At 65.0% G+C, this 13,883-nt stretch overlaps 1 protein-coding gene across 1 annotated transcript; it reads right to left on the bottom strand.

Annotated features, from left to right (window-relative positions):
- Positions 1 to 1,739: 1,739 nt before the first annotated feature.
- On the bottom strand, positions 1,740 to 3,893 carry TBKBP1 (TBK1 binding protein 1). The gene is given in 8 exon segments (XM_056362410.1): positions 1,740 to 1,794; positions 1,883 to 1,989; positions 1,991 to 2,043; positions 2,134 to 2,287; positions 2,810 to 2,893; positions 2,895 to 2,915; positions 2,995 to 3,118; positions 3,175 to 3,893. Coding segments are annotated over 8 exon segments (1,038 nt in total). The 5' UTR covers positions 3,615 to 3,893.
- Positions 3,894 to 13,883: the final 9,990 nt, after the last annotated feature.

The raw sequence follows: 13,883 nt of genomic DNA, 5'->3' as shown, positions 1-13,883 counted from the left end.
TAATTCGGCAAAGCGACGGAAAGCGCCGAGAAGGCACCTTTCACACCAACCCCGTGGTGGAGCGGAGCGGGTTACAAAAAAGAGCCGTATTTCCAAGAAAAGACTCGGGGAGGGGAGGGCTGTGCCCGGGGAGGGGGGGAAGGTGCCCCCAGGCCTGGGGGTGAGGGGCACGGAACCAGCTGTGCTCAGTTTCCCCACCTTGGCCTGGGGAAGGCTGGCTGAGCAGGGTGGGTTTGGGGTATATTCATACATAAATCTGAAGTTTTATTTCCCGGTGGGGGCTGGATATCGTGGGCAGGGGGACGGGGGGTGGGGGGGGGGCACTGCGGGGGGGAGGGCACAGGTGGGTGAGGTCAGCTCTCCAGCCAGTGGGGCTCAGTTTTGTGACAAATAAAGTGAATTAAGGGACACACACACACACACACCCCCCCCCCGGGGAAGGTTACCAAGGGTCGCACCCCGGGATGCACGGGAGAGACAGGGCGGCAGCCGCCCGGCCGCAGCCCCCGGGGGTGCCAGCGCGGATGCGGCCGCCCCCGCCCCGCTGATTGACGCCGGGGAGACAAGAACGGCAAAAGCATCCAACACCTCAGGAAAAAGGAGGGGGACACCCCCCTCTCACCCCCACACCCCAGCACCTTCCCAGGGCGAGGCCCCGCGTGTCACCTCGTATCTGTCCACAGCCTGGCACGGGCTGGCGGCCCCGGCACAGCCCGACGTGCCCGGAGGAGCCGTGATGCCAGCCCGGCACATCCCGCCCGGAATCACGGCGGGGAGTGGGGGGGGGGCACAGGTGCGAAGTCCTGCTGCTGCCGCCCAGCAGCCCCCCTCGAAGACAGCGGGGGGGTAACGAGGCTGTTGCCTAATTAACCAGGTTACGGACAGCTGCTTTGAGGGGAAGGCTCAGCACCGGCACGGAGCTGCTCTGCACCCCCCCCCCTGCGATGCTGGCGCAGGGCTCCGGCCACGGGAAGCACCTCCCTGCCCTGGCACAGTGGTGCTGCCCCCCCCCCCCCCCAGATTTGGGGGTGTGTTTTGGCTCAAACCCCGCCGATCCCAGGTGCGCAGTCCCTGTCCAGCACCACGCGGGTGCCGGGGGCTGCGCTGACAGAGCCCCCGGCTCAGCGAAGAGGCACAAGGGATGGTCCCCCAGCACCACGAGGGCTCCGCACCCAGTTACACCAGTGCCACCAGAAATAGCCTGGTGGGGGTTTGATGTGGAGCCGGTGAGCCGGAGAAGGGGCAGCCTGTGGCGCCGAGCAGCCTGGACACGCTCCCGGTGCCTCCCGGTGCTGCCGACATCCCGCAGCCTGGCACGGCCACATGGCACGGCTCGGTGCGGGTAGGGTGCCGGATGGGTGCTGTGCGGTGCCGGATGGGTGCTGTGCGGTGGCTGCTCGGCAGCCACAAGCTGTCAGTGCCCTCTGGAGGCGGCGGCGCTCGCCCAGCCAGCACCGCGCAGCCCGGACGGTGCTGGACACCGGATTGTGGCCACCGGATTGTGGCCACCGCACGCCCGGAGCCCAGCTCAGCCCCAAGCTCCCCGGTGTCCCTGGGGGTGAGGATCGCACCCACCTGCAGCACTGCAGTGGGGGAAGCCCCCAGGGGACCCTGTCCCCCCCAGGACACCCTGCACGGGAAGCCCAGTGGTGCCGCAGTGCAGCCCCGTGTGCCCCCCAGCCCTCCCTGCCGGGGACCCCCACCACAGCCCAGCCCTTGCCCCCGTTGACCCCCAGCACTTACTGGTCATCGCCCACCTTCTTCACCCAGGCCATGTCCCGCTCCGACTGGTCCCTGGGGAGAGGGGACACCCTGTGAGCACCCAGACCCCCACCCGTGGGGGATGTGGGGTGGTCTCGCGTGGCCAGACCCTGCACCGTACCTGCTCCTGGTGTCCTGCAGATGCTTCAGCTCCGCCTGCAGCCGCTCGCACTCGGCCTTGAGATGCTCCTCGCGGTGCTGGGCGCGCTGGGTCTCCTGCCGTGCCGCCCTCCAGCTCGGCCTCCAGCCCCCGGCTCTGCCAGCCCCCGGCCCGCTCCAGCACTGCGGGCCAGCCCTCGACTCAGCCCCCGGCACGCAGCCCCGGCTGCCCCGTCCGGGGGTCCCGTGGGGTGGGGGAGGGGGGCTGCTCACCGTGGCTCAGGCCGGGGTTGGGGTGCAGGGTGAGGAATGGCACCTCCTGGCCCGGCAGCGGGGCACCCAGCCCAGGGAAGGCGCTGCCATCGCGCTGCCGCAGCTGCTGCTCCAGGCTCCGGATGCGGCTCAGGTGCGTCTCCACCAGCGCCCGCTGCCGGGGAGGGGAGAGCTGAGCACCCCCGTTCCCCGGGTCCATCCTTGCCCCCCCCCCCTGCCCCCGCCCGGCGCTCTGGTCCCCACGGAGCTGGTGGCTGCAGTGGCGGGGTGATGGGGGGATGTGTCCCCAGCACGTGGCCAGCCCAGAGGAGGGTGGCACGGCAGGGGTGGCCCCCTGGGCTGGCAGAGCATCGTGCCGGGTGATGCTGGCGGAGCACCATCCCAGGGGGACGCCAGGGGATGCCCAGCAGTGCCGGACACGCACCACACTGGAGCCAGGAGCATCCCCTGGCAGGGCAGGAGTGGGAATTGAGAGGGATAAAGCTGCACCACGTGCATCACTACAACCCCTCAGCGTGGCCGTAACAGGGGCGAGCAGCTACGGCCCCCCAAGCCCTGCATCCCCAGCGCGTCCCAGCAACAGCACCACGATGGCGGTGCCATTTGCCCAGCTGCTGCCACAGAGAGGGGAAGGGGACACTGATGTCCCCAGGCACCGGTCCCTGCCGGCACCCACCATCTCTCCCAGCTCGGTCTCCAGGTCAGCCTTCTCCACGCAGAGCTTCTCGTAGGCCTGGATCATCTCCTCCAGCTGCTCCTCCCCGCTCTTTGCTCTTCTGCAGCTGCGAGGGAGGTGGGGACGGTGGGTGGGCAGCTCAGGGGGACCCCCCCCGGACCCCTGACCCCACCGGCCCCGCTCACCTCATGCTGGAACTGGTTGAGCTGCTGCTGCAGCGATGCCTTCTCACTCTTGAGCAGCGATGTCTCCTTGGCCTCGTAGAGGGAGAAGATGTGCTCCTCCCCAAACTCACTGATCAGCGGGGTACTGTGGCCGCAGGGCAAAGACATCAGCGGGGACCCCCGGCCCCGCGCCCCCCCGACCCCCCCTGGCCCCTCACCTTGACCTCGTACATCTTGAGCCGGCGCTTGAGCGTGGAGTTCTCCCTCTCCAGCCCCGTCAGCCGGTTCTTGATGTCATCGTAAGCGGTGATGAGGGCGAAGTGGGAGGCCGAGCACATCTCACCCGAGAGGTCGGTGTTGGGGCTGTCGAGCCAGTCCTCGTCCGGCCCCAGCGCCTCCTGCGTCAGGATGCTGATGTCGTCCTCGAACATGGAGTCCATGTCCTGCCTGGGGGACAGACGGACGGATGGACAGACAACCACCGGTGACCCCACGGCAGGGATGAACCCGGCCAGGGGCAGCCCCCGGAGCAGGCTGGGCTGTGGGGGACACCGGGTGCAGGATCCGGCCGTGGGGGGCCAAGGACCGGTGCTGCCTGGCTGGGTCCTGCGGATGGAGCGGGGTCTGCGGGAGCTCAGCATGTCCCAGTGGCAGAGCGATGGGGGAAGGGATGGTCCTGGGAGCTGCCACCGGCAGTGGCTCCAACCCCACAGCCTTCCCTGGGTGGCGGGGGGACACGCAGCACCTCTGTCCCCACCGGGGAATGGGGGGCACAGGGGTCCCAGCACCCCCAGAAGCTGTAACCATCACCCGCCCGGGATGCGGCTGGGAGCTGCGGTGGCAGAGAGCATCCCTGGCAGAACATCCCCGGGGGGGACACGGTGACTTTCCCCATGTCCCCCTGGGAGCAAGTGCCAGGAATAGCGGCTGGTGCTGCCGCCTCCCACCCCCGCACCGCACGCGAGCGGCTTCCCACCCTCCCACGCCCCCACGGCACACGCAGCTCGTGCCGTGCCCTATATACCGGCACTGCCGCTCACCCCCCCCGGGAGTCCCCTGCACCACGGCACAGCTCCCCAGCCAGCCCCGGGGGGGCCTGATCCTGCCCAGCCCCACTCTGCCGCACTGCCCAGCACCGCAGGATTTGTCCCCGGTCAAGGATTTTGGGCGGCCACCGGTGGCTCTGCTGCAGCTCCTGTTTTTTTGGCACACTCGGGCCAGCGAGGCGGCAGCGGGTGCCGGTGCCAGTGGTGCTGTGGCACTGTCCCCCCCTCCCAGCCGGGGACCCCGCGGGCACTGGGGCAGCCGCACGCAGCCTCGCGGCTCGGGCAGACATCTGGGAGCCACCGCACAAATAATTCATAGCACAAAGCTGGGAGAGGAAGGTGATATCTGCAGGGGTGATGGGGTGGGGGGGGACGATGGACGACAGCCCAGCCCCCCCCCCCGAGCACTGGGGCCAGCCCAGCCCCACTGGCACCCCCCAGCCCTGCTGTGCCCTGGGGGGCAGACCCCAGGGGCCGGGCAGCCTGGGCTGTCACAGTCAGTGCTGGGACAAGGAGCATGAAACACAGACACCCCCCCCACCCCCCTCCTGGCATCACGACCTCCCCTCTGTCCCATCCTGTAGGGGCCTTAAATCCACCCCCCGGGGGCAGCAATGGAGGGGACCCTCTTCCCGGCACAGGCAGGAGGGTACCATCACCGTCCCCTTTGGGGAAACTGAGGCACCCCCATAAGGCAAGATGAGACTCCCTGAGCCCCAGGTGACCCCCTCAAAGCCAGACACCAGGACCCCTGGCTCATAGGGCCGGTGGGTGCCCAGTCCCCTGCCCAGGCCCTGCCTGGGGGTCCTGGGGGCAAGTTGGAGGCTGAGGGGGAGCCCCCAGTGTCAACTGGGAACGGGACCCTCCCCGACACACAGGGCAGCGGCTTTGCACCCACAGCCTGGCCCAGAGCCGCCTGGTCTGGCCCTGCTGCTTCCCAGACCGCCGTGCCTCAGTTTCCCCATCCATCGCACTGTGGCACCTGCCTGGCAGCAGGCCCCGGGCGCGGGGCGCGGGGGGCGCGGGCTGGGGCAGGGCTGCGGCACAGGCACACGTGTCTCAGGCGTCGGCAGCGCGGGCAGGGAGCCGCGGCGGGCAGGAGCTCACGTCAGCCACGACAGGGTCAGCGGGAGCTGGGCAGCGCCGTCATTAGGTTCCAGGGTTAACGGCGCAAGATCCCCACGGCACCCGCACCAGCTACGCTGCCTCCATGTTCCCAGCGGTCAGCCCCTCCTCGAGGCCTACAAATGCCTTTAAAGAGAGCAAAAACGGGGCTGCAGCTCATCGCCCCGCTGGGCCAGGCGCAGCATGCTGCCGGGCCGCCGGCACCCAGCTGGCATTTGGGGACAGCCACCGCGCAGCTGCCCGGCCCCCCAGCACAGCCCCGCTGGGGGGGCTGCGAGGATGCGCGGGGTAGAACCGATCACCAGCGCAGCGCCCGGCAGCCGCCCCCAACCATGCACCCCCCTGCCCCAAACTGGGGGGGCCTGTGACGGGGCAAAGCCCCCTCCCCACTGCTGTAACCCCCCTGCGTGCCCTCCCCCACCGCTGGGCCAGGGGGGCTGCGCGGTGGGGCTGGTGGAGGCCAGGGGGGGCAATGCCACCACCACAGACCTGGGCAAGCGCTGATGGGCTGTGAAGCGGCGTGCAAACCTCCGTGCAAGCCTGCGTGCAAAAATGGTGTGTACACCTGCGTGCAAAGCAGCGTGCAAACCTGCGTGCAAACTGGTGTGTAAACCGGCGTGCAAACCTGTGTACAAACCTGCGTGCAAAGTGGCCTGTAAACCTGCATGCAAAGCAACGTGCAAACTGGCGTGTAAACCTGTGTGCAAAGTGGTGTGTAAAACAGCATGAAAAACCTGTGTGCAAACTGGTGTGTAAAACGGCGTGCAAACCTGTGTACAAACCTGCGTGCAAAGTGGCCTGTAAACCTGCATGCAAAGCAACGTGCAAACTGGCGTGTAAACCTGTGTGCAAAGTGGTGTGTAAAACAGCATGAAAACCTGTGTGCAAACTGGTGTGTAAAACGGCGTGCAAACCTGTGTACAAACCTGCGTGCAAAGTGGCCTGTAAACCTGCATGCAAAGCAACGTGCAAACTGGCGTGTAAACCTGTGTGCAAAGTGGTGTGTAAAACAGCATGAAAACCTGTGTGCAAACTGGTGTGTAAACCGGCGTGCAAAGCAGCATGCAAACATGTGTGCAAGCTGGCATGCAAACTGGTGTGCAAACCTGTGTGCAAAGCAGCGTGCACCCCAGCATGTAAACCTCTTGTGCAAACTGGCGCAGAAACCTGCGTGCAAAGCAGCATGCAAACCTGCGTGCAAAGCAGCGTGCAAACCGGTGTGTAAACCGGCACACAACTAGGTGTGCAAGCCTGTGTGCAAACGGGTGTGCTAACTGCCGTGCAAACCTGTGTGCAAAGCGGCACGCAAACCGACGTGCAAGCCTGTGTGCAAACGCGTGTGCAGACCGGCGTGCAAAGCTCCGTGCAAGGCGCGTGCAGGGGGGGAGCGTGCCCCCCGGGCGGGGCGCGGGGCCGGGCAGGCGGGTGAGCCCGGGCGGGGGTCGCGGGCCCCGGCGGGGGGGGCCTTGGTGCGGCGGCCCCCGGTAACCCCCCCCCTCCCCTCCCGAGGGCCCAGGGGCCGCCCGCCCCCAGCCCGGGGCCGCACCGCGCCGGGGTCGCCGGGGCCGCAGGAGGGGCCCGGGGCGGAGCCGGGGATGGAGCCGGAACGGGAACGGGGCCGGTAACGGGGATGAGGATGGAGCTGGGAACGGGGCCGGGAACAACGGGAACGGGGCCGGTAACGGGGATGAGGATGGAGCTGGGAACGGGGCCGGGAACAACGGGAACGGGGCCGGTAACGGGGATGAGGATGGAGCTGGGAACGGGAACGGGGCCGGTAAAGGGGATGAGGATGGAGCTGGGAACGGGGCCGGGAACGGGGCCGGTAAAGGGGATGAGGATGGAGCTGGGAACGGGGCCGGGAACGGGACCGGGGATGGGGCCGGTAACGGGGATGAGGATGGAGCTGGGAACGGGGCCGGGAACGGGACCAGGACCGGGGATGGGGCCGGGAACGGGACCGGGGATGGGGCCGGGAACGGGGATGAGGATGGAGCTGGGAACGGGGCCGGGACCGGGACCAGGGATGGGGCTGGGAACGGGGATGGGAACGGGGATGGGAAGGGGAACGGGGCCGCGGCGGGGCCGGCGGAGACAGGCCCGGGGGGGGGCAGCCCGGTAGCCCCCGGCCCAGCCCCGCACTCACCGGCCAGGCGATGGCTGCGCTGCGGCGGCGCCGCCGGGACCCCGGCCCCTCCCGCCCCGGCGGGTCCCGCTCCGGCCGCCCCCGCCGCCGCCCCGGCCCCGGCCGCCGGTTCTTCCGCTCCGGAGCCACCGCGAAACCACGTGGGCACCGGGCGGCCCCTCCCCCCGCCCCGCGCCGGGGCCGCCCCCGGGGCCGCCCCCCCCTCCCGGGGCACGGCGGGTCCCCGGGATGCTCGGGTTGGGGGCACACGGCGACACGGAACCCCTCCTGCTGCCCCGGCGCCCACCCCCCCAGCAGCCCCCCACCAGCTACCGACCCCCGCCCTGCCCCGGGGGGGGGGGGGTACGACACCCCGGACCCCAGCCCCCTCCCGCAGCCGGGTCCCCCCCCCGCTGACCTCGGGGCTGGGGGCTGCTCCCTTCCCGGGCACCCCCGGGGGCAATGGCAGAGCTGCAGCCAGTGGGGGCTGGGCTCGCCCCCCCCCCCCCCCCCCCCCCCCCCGCGAACATTTTATTCCCTGAATTGTTCTGTGGGAGCTGCTTCCATTATGGAATTACATTTTTTTTCCTTTGCTGCGCAGGGTTATTAATAGCTGCTCTCCTTTCGCTGCCGCCGTGGCTGCCGGAGGCCACACCGGCGAGTCCCGTGCTGTGGGGGACAGCCCCCTGCAGCCCCCCAGGGTGGGGGGATTGCCGCCAGCTTTTCACCCACGGACCCCGAGGCCTGGATGGACCCAGCACGGCACCGAACGAGCCAGACAGCACGAGCATCCCTGCAAAGGCCTCATCCCACCCCACCGGAGGAGCTGGGGGAGGGGGCAGCAGACCCCCAGGGATGGTGACTGGGGGGGGTGGGGGGGTGGTGTCGCTCCTTCCCGGATGCCAGCAGCAGAGGTGAGCTGGGAGATGTCAGCACGGAGCCATCCCACATCCCGGCCATCTGCCTCCATCACGCGACGGCCACACCAGGCGGGGGGAGAAGGTGTCGGTGCAGAAGCGCTTGGCTTCACCCAGCCCTCGGCCCCCCCTGGCAGACCCAAAGGGAGTGAAGCCCCCAGTTGAGGCGCTCCCACGGGGGCCCCCCACCCTAGACCCCCCTTCCTGGCACTATGTTTAGCACAGATGTATCATCGCTTGGATGGAGCCCGGGCTGTGCCGGGAGAGCGCGGCGGTGATTCAGCACACGGAGCATCGCCGCAGGAGCAGGGCCACCGGCGGTGGCATGGACGGACCCCCCCCACCCACCCCGGGTTGACATCGGTGGGTACCACTCTGGGGATGCTGAGGTGCTGTGTGATTCCCACAGCTGGAGCAGGAGCTGGATCCCGCACGGGGGGTTGTGGAGCTGAAAATGCAACATGAGGCCCAGGAGGTTTTGGGAGACCGATGCCAGGCGGGCACCGGGGTGCTCCGAGGCTTCAGCGAGCAAAGCACGGCCGCTTCCATCTGAATTTCCACCGGGGAATGGCCGTGTTGCCTTTGGTGCCTGGCCTGGAGAAGCCACACAGCTCTTGGGGGGGCCGCCGGGGTGGGCTGAAAGGCCGGGGAGCATCCCTGATCCCAGGGGATCAAAGGGGGGCAGGCAGGAGCCGCGGTGCCGGGCTTTGCCGCAAGCCGGGCCCTGGAAAAATCCCAGTGCCAGCTCCAGCTTTGCTCGGCTGGCAGATTGCTGCAAAGCGCTTTGAAGTGCAAATTAAGGTTTTCCATCAGGTTCGAAGTTAATTGTGACGCAAAGAAAACAGCATGGCCTCAACGCAGCATGTGTGGTGCTGGGGACGCAGAGCCCAGTGGGGAGCAGGGGGACACGGCCCAGTGCCCCACCTCCCCCACCCCCCGAGACCCCCCGAGGGGCTGCACGCAGGGAACTGGGCAGAGAAGTTCACTGGGGATGAAGGACCAGCCTCGCACCACCCTGGGGGCTGTCGAAGGGTCGGCCGCGGAGAGGAGGAAGGCAGATGGAGACTTTGGAGGCAGGAGGAATGATCCAAGCTCCTGGAATTGTCACCTGAGCCAGGCCTTGCGATTTGGGGTCCCCATTGCACCCCCACAGCCAACGCACATTCCAGGATGTTTGCTATGGACAAAGCTGGATCCATCCCGGCCGCCCCACGGGATGCTCTGCTCTTCCCAAGGCTGCAACAATCTCCCTGTACCCGCCCCAGTGCAGCAGGGATGTGGGTGGTGGGAGGTGAGGGGGTGCAGGGCATCCCCCCCCGTGGCATTTTCTCCTCCTCCCAACAGTTTCCACAAAGTTTTAAGCCGAGGGCAGCGTCGGGGATCAGATCAGAGGTCCCTTGTCCCCTCGTTGCTGCCTCTGTGGTGCTGGGGACCAGCCTCATCCTGCAAAGGGATGATCCCCAATGGCAAGGGCCAGCCTGCAGCACCCCTGGACATTTGGGGTGCAGCAGCTGGGAGGTGCAATGCCCAGAGTGATGGGAACGGCTCTAGAGCTGCCTCTGCAGCCGGCTTTCACAGCAACGACTGCAGCACCAGGTAAAACCCCTGTTCCAGCAGTGTCCGTGCACGGGAGCGCGGCGGGCAGGGCAGAGCCGTCGCAAGTTGGTTGTTCTGCAGTGGTGCCGCTCGCCGGCTGCCCCGGGCAGTCCAGCCTGATGGCAAAGGCACCCGCCAGCGCTCAACGGCACCAGCGGGCAGGGATGCGGGCAGGGATGCAGGCAGGGGTGTGGGCAGGGGTGCAGGCAGGGGTGCGGGGGAAGGATGCGAGCAGGGATGCGGGCAGGGATGTGGGGGAAGGATGTGAGCAGGGATGCAAGCAGGGATGCGGGCAGGGAGGTTGGGGAAGGATGCGGGCAGGGATGAGGGCAGGCCTCCACAAACTCACCCCATCAGACTTGGCTTTTCTTTGCCCGGCTTTGCCTGCAGCAGAGGAAACACCAGCACCCACCTCCCTGCCCAGGAACTCCACCGGCTTCTCAGCCGCTTCAGAATCCTGCCCAAAGCCACATGTCTCCATCCCCCGCGATGTTCCAGTGGCCTCGGCCGCCTGCCAAGGATGGTCCCTCCCGCTCCCTCCCTGCTGCCCGGCCGTGCTTCACCCTGTGCCGGGGGGCTGCCTCCCCCTGCATTTCCAAGCATCTCTCGTGCCTGCCTCTCTCCCAAATCCTCATCTTCACTCCATAACTGAATTATTTAACTCTAATGCATTTTGGATATGCTCAAGGCCTCAGCTAATCGGCACACTTCCACAGTGCCCGTGGCGGGGAGTGATGGAGAGCAGGGGAAGAGCTCTCCCAGCCCCCAGCCCGCATCTTCTCCTCTGACAGCCCGTGTTACTTGGAGGCTGCAAACTCCCTGGCCTGTGCTGTGCTAGAAACGCCAGCTGAACCCCAAAACGTGGCCTTCGTCACCCCTGGTGAGCCCCTCTCATTTGTTACCCCCTTCACCACGTTCAGGAGGAATGAAGGAGCCTGTTGGATCCCTCGAGTGAAGGCCTGAGTGAAAGTATTTAGTGCGTTTATGGTGGAGGCAGCGTTGGGCTCCTCGGTTATAACCAACAAAAAAAATGAGCCTGGCTGCCTTTTGGTGGGGGACACTTCAAGTCCCCCCCTGGTGACACCCAGCAGCATTAGCTGGCTGAGGTTTTCCCTTCCACCCCAACCAGCTCTGGCTGCCAGTGAATTCCCCCGTCAGTTCCTGCTCATGGACCGGGTTTAACTGGAACAGGGATCCCCCTTCCCACCAGCAGCCGCAGGGGTGGCGGTGGAAGCACTACCGTGGGCAGAGGGGTCAGAGCGGCGCAGTGGTGTCTGTGCGGGGAGACCCTCAGCACCCTGCCACGCGGAGTGGAAAACTGCCGACCATTTCCCACTGGATTTATCCGAAAAAAGAGCCCTGCATGTTCCAAAAGCCGTCGGCCAGCTCGTCTCCCACCTGCACAAAGCATCTCTGGGCTGGCTGGAGGCACCCGCGGGCTCCCCGGGGGTGTCCGAGCACCCGCTCCACACCCCAAGCATCCTCAGCAGGATGCTCCCCCTGTGCATTCAGTGCAAGGGCTGCAGTGATGTTCCCAGCCCTGCGCTGGTATCGGTGCCTGGTGATGATGGGGGGCTGCCACCCGGCAAGCCAGACCGGCACGTCGCGCTCTGGGCTCCCCAAAACTGGTGGCTCTGAGTGTGGAGCGACTTTGGTAAAACACGGAGCACGCGTGGGTGTGGGAAACCATTGTGTTCGCTGGCACCGGAGAGCTGCGGTGGTGGGATTCTGCATTGGTGCCATCTCTTGCCGTAGGGTCGAGCTCAGCGTGGCAGGATGAGGGCGAAAGGCTGCGAGTCCCCGCACAGCCGCGTCCCCTGCCCCGGCCGTGGCCGCGACGAGCGGAGCGGGGTACAGGGGAAAGCTGTGACCAGAGAGCCCAAAGCTCTGTAAGTCCCTGCGCCAGAGCCCGTCCTGCTCAGTGCATCCGTAATTGTGCTGAGTCCGGCTCAGCACCCCCGCAGCACCCCCAGCTCCTGGGTGCTCACGGCAGGGAGGCTGCGCATCCGCTATCTGGACTTGGCTGTGGCAGGAGAGCCCCGTGTCCTGCTGGGTGAGGGTACAGGGGTGATGCCGCCGTAGCCGCGCAGCACCCGGGTTTCCCACTGGGGTGAGGGATGCTCCTGGCCGCAGGCAGCGCAGGACCCTCCAGCCGCCGCACAGACCATGTGCTGCCACCACGTGCGAAGCCACCTGCTCCGCTGGCAGCAGCACCTCAGTGGCGTCAGGGAGGAGAGCTGCAAAATCCAGGTCCCCTCGGCTGGCAAGTTTTTATTCCAGAGTGGTGACACCAGCTCAAGGGCCCTGCTGAGCCCCCATCCCCCTGTGCCACCCCCACGGGTGGGAAACTGCCGTGTTCGGCAAGTGTCGGTGGTGCCAGACAGGAACCGGGAGCCACCGCAGCCCCGAGCGGGGGGTGCCGAGGCCACAGCATCACCTCCGAGGCTAGAAAATCAAACTGCTGGTTGTTTTTTTCCACCACCCCCACCAAGGCTGCAGGAAAACCCGGGTTTCTCCTCTCCCCATGGGGCCACAGCACTCTGGGGGCAGCCGGGCACGTCCCCCGGCTCGCCTCGGGTGCCCATCGCCAAAAAGATGCTACATCCCAAACCCCGGCGCTGGGAGAAGAGCCCCAGCTCCTGCTCCCAGGAATAGTTCCGCACGGCCCCGCTATCCTCGGGCACCGGGGTGGCACATATGGCTGATGACACACTGCTGTCACCTCCGGCTCCCCCGAGGAGGAACCGGGTGCTTGTCACCCACCGAGCGCCGTGCACCCACGCAGTCTCGCCGAGCCACCGTGGCGGGGGAAGAATGCTGGCAGGAGGAGATGCGGCAGGCTCTGGAAAAATGAAGCAGCAAAAAAAAAAAAAAAAAAAAAAAAAGTAAGAAAAACAAAAATAAAGCTTTATTTTTTAATTTTTTTTTTTAAGAAGGTAAATAAATCAGTCCTACCGATTCGTTAGTAATCGATCCTTTCCAATTGATATTACCGAGGGGGCGCGGGGTCGGTGTCACGGTGGGATAAAGGCATCGCGGTGGGGATGCAGGTGAGCGTGGAAGCACCGGGTCCTTCACCGGGTGCGACTGACAAACCGACAAAATGAAGTTAATAAAGGAACTGGCTTTGGAGCTGGAATTTCAGGATCACATTAAACACGCACTTTGCAGTTCTAGTGCTGAAATGGCACTGGGAGGAAGGAGGAAAAAAAAAAATCAAATCAATTATTTATTCCGTTAATTAAATCTGCCAAGCAGTGAAACCAGCTCTTAAAAAATAAAACAAGTCTATAAAATCGGTACTTGGCGCTCCTTCTGCAGCCGGCAGAAGGACCAAGGGTGACGGGCACGGGCTGCGGAGCGGGTCCCACTCCCCACTTGGCGCGGGTGAAGCCTGCCCCGCTGCAGTCGCTCTCCACAACCGGTTCCTTGAAACAAAATAATAAAAAAAAAAACCCCAACCCCAAAAAGCCCCAAAACAAACAGGACAGACACAAGGTTTGTTTCCACTACTGTCTCAGTGTACTTTATTCTCCTGCTGTCTACAGCTGAACAGCCACACAGGACAGAAACAGGTAGCACTGAGGAATGATCAGATTTCTTCCCTCCACGCCCCCTCCCCAACTTCAGGAATGGCTTTTTCTTTTTTTTATATTTTTTTTTTTTAGGAAATCCCACCCCACCTCGAGAAACAAAATAAAAAGAAAAGGCATTACTAGAAACGTGACCCAGGCGCCTCTCCCTAGTCCGTGCTCCAGAGCTGGCTGGCTCTCCCAGTTCACAGAGCTCCTCCTCTCCTCTAAACACCTGGGATTTTTTATTTTATTTTATTTTTTTTGTACACTGGTTCAAAGTCGGCACTTCGACTGCAATCTGAACCCAGCACTGAAAGGCACATATCTGATACCCTGTACAAGAGCTATTGTGGATGCTGCAGTGCAGATGGGCAACGAAAGTGGATTCCATTTGTCATGGATCCTAGGATCAGACCGGGAAAAGGAAATCGGGGAATAAAGCAGATCCTTGCCTGCTTTTTAGAAAAGGAAAAAAAAAAAGAAAAAAAAAAAAAAAGAAAAAAAAAAAGAAAAATGGAAAAAAAAT

This window comes from Falco biarmicus, chromosome 17 (assembly GCF_023638135.1).
Source record: "Falco biarmicus isolate bFalBia1 chromosome 17, bFalBia1.pri, whole genome shotgun sequence".
Taxonomy (NCBI): Eukaryota; Metazoa; Chordata; class Aves; order Falconiformes; family Falconidae; genus Falco; species Falco biarmicus.
Note: the sequence above shows the minus strand (reverse complement) of the source record. Positions and strands in the feature narration are given on the sequence as shown.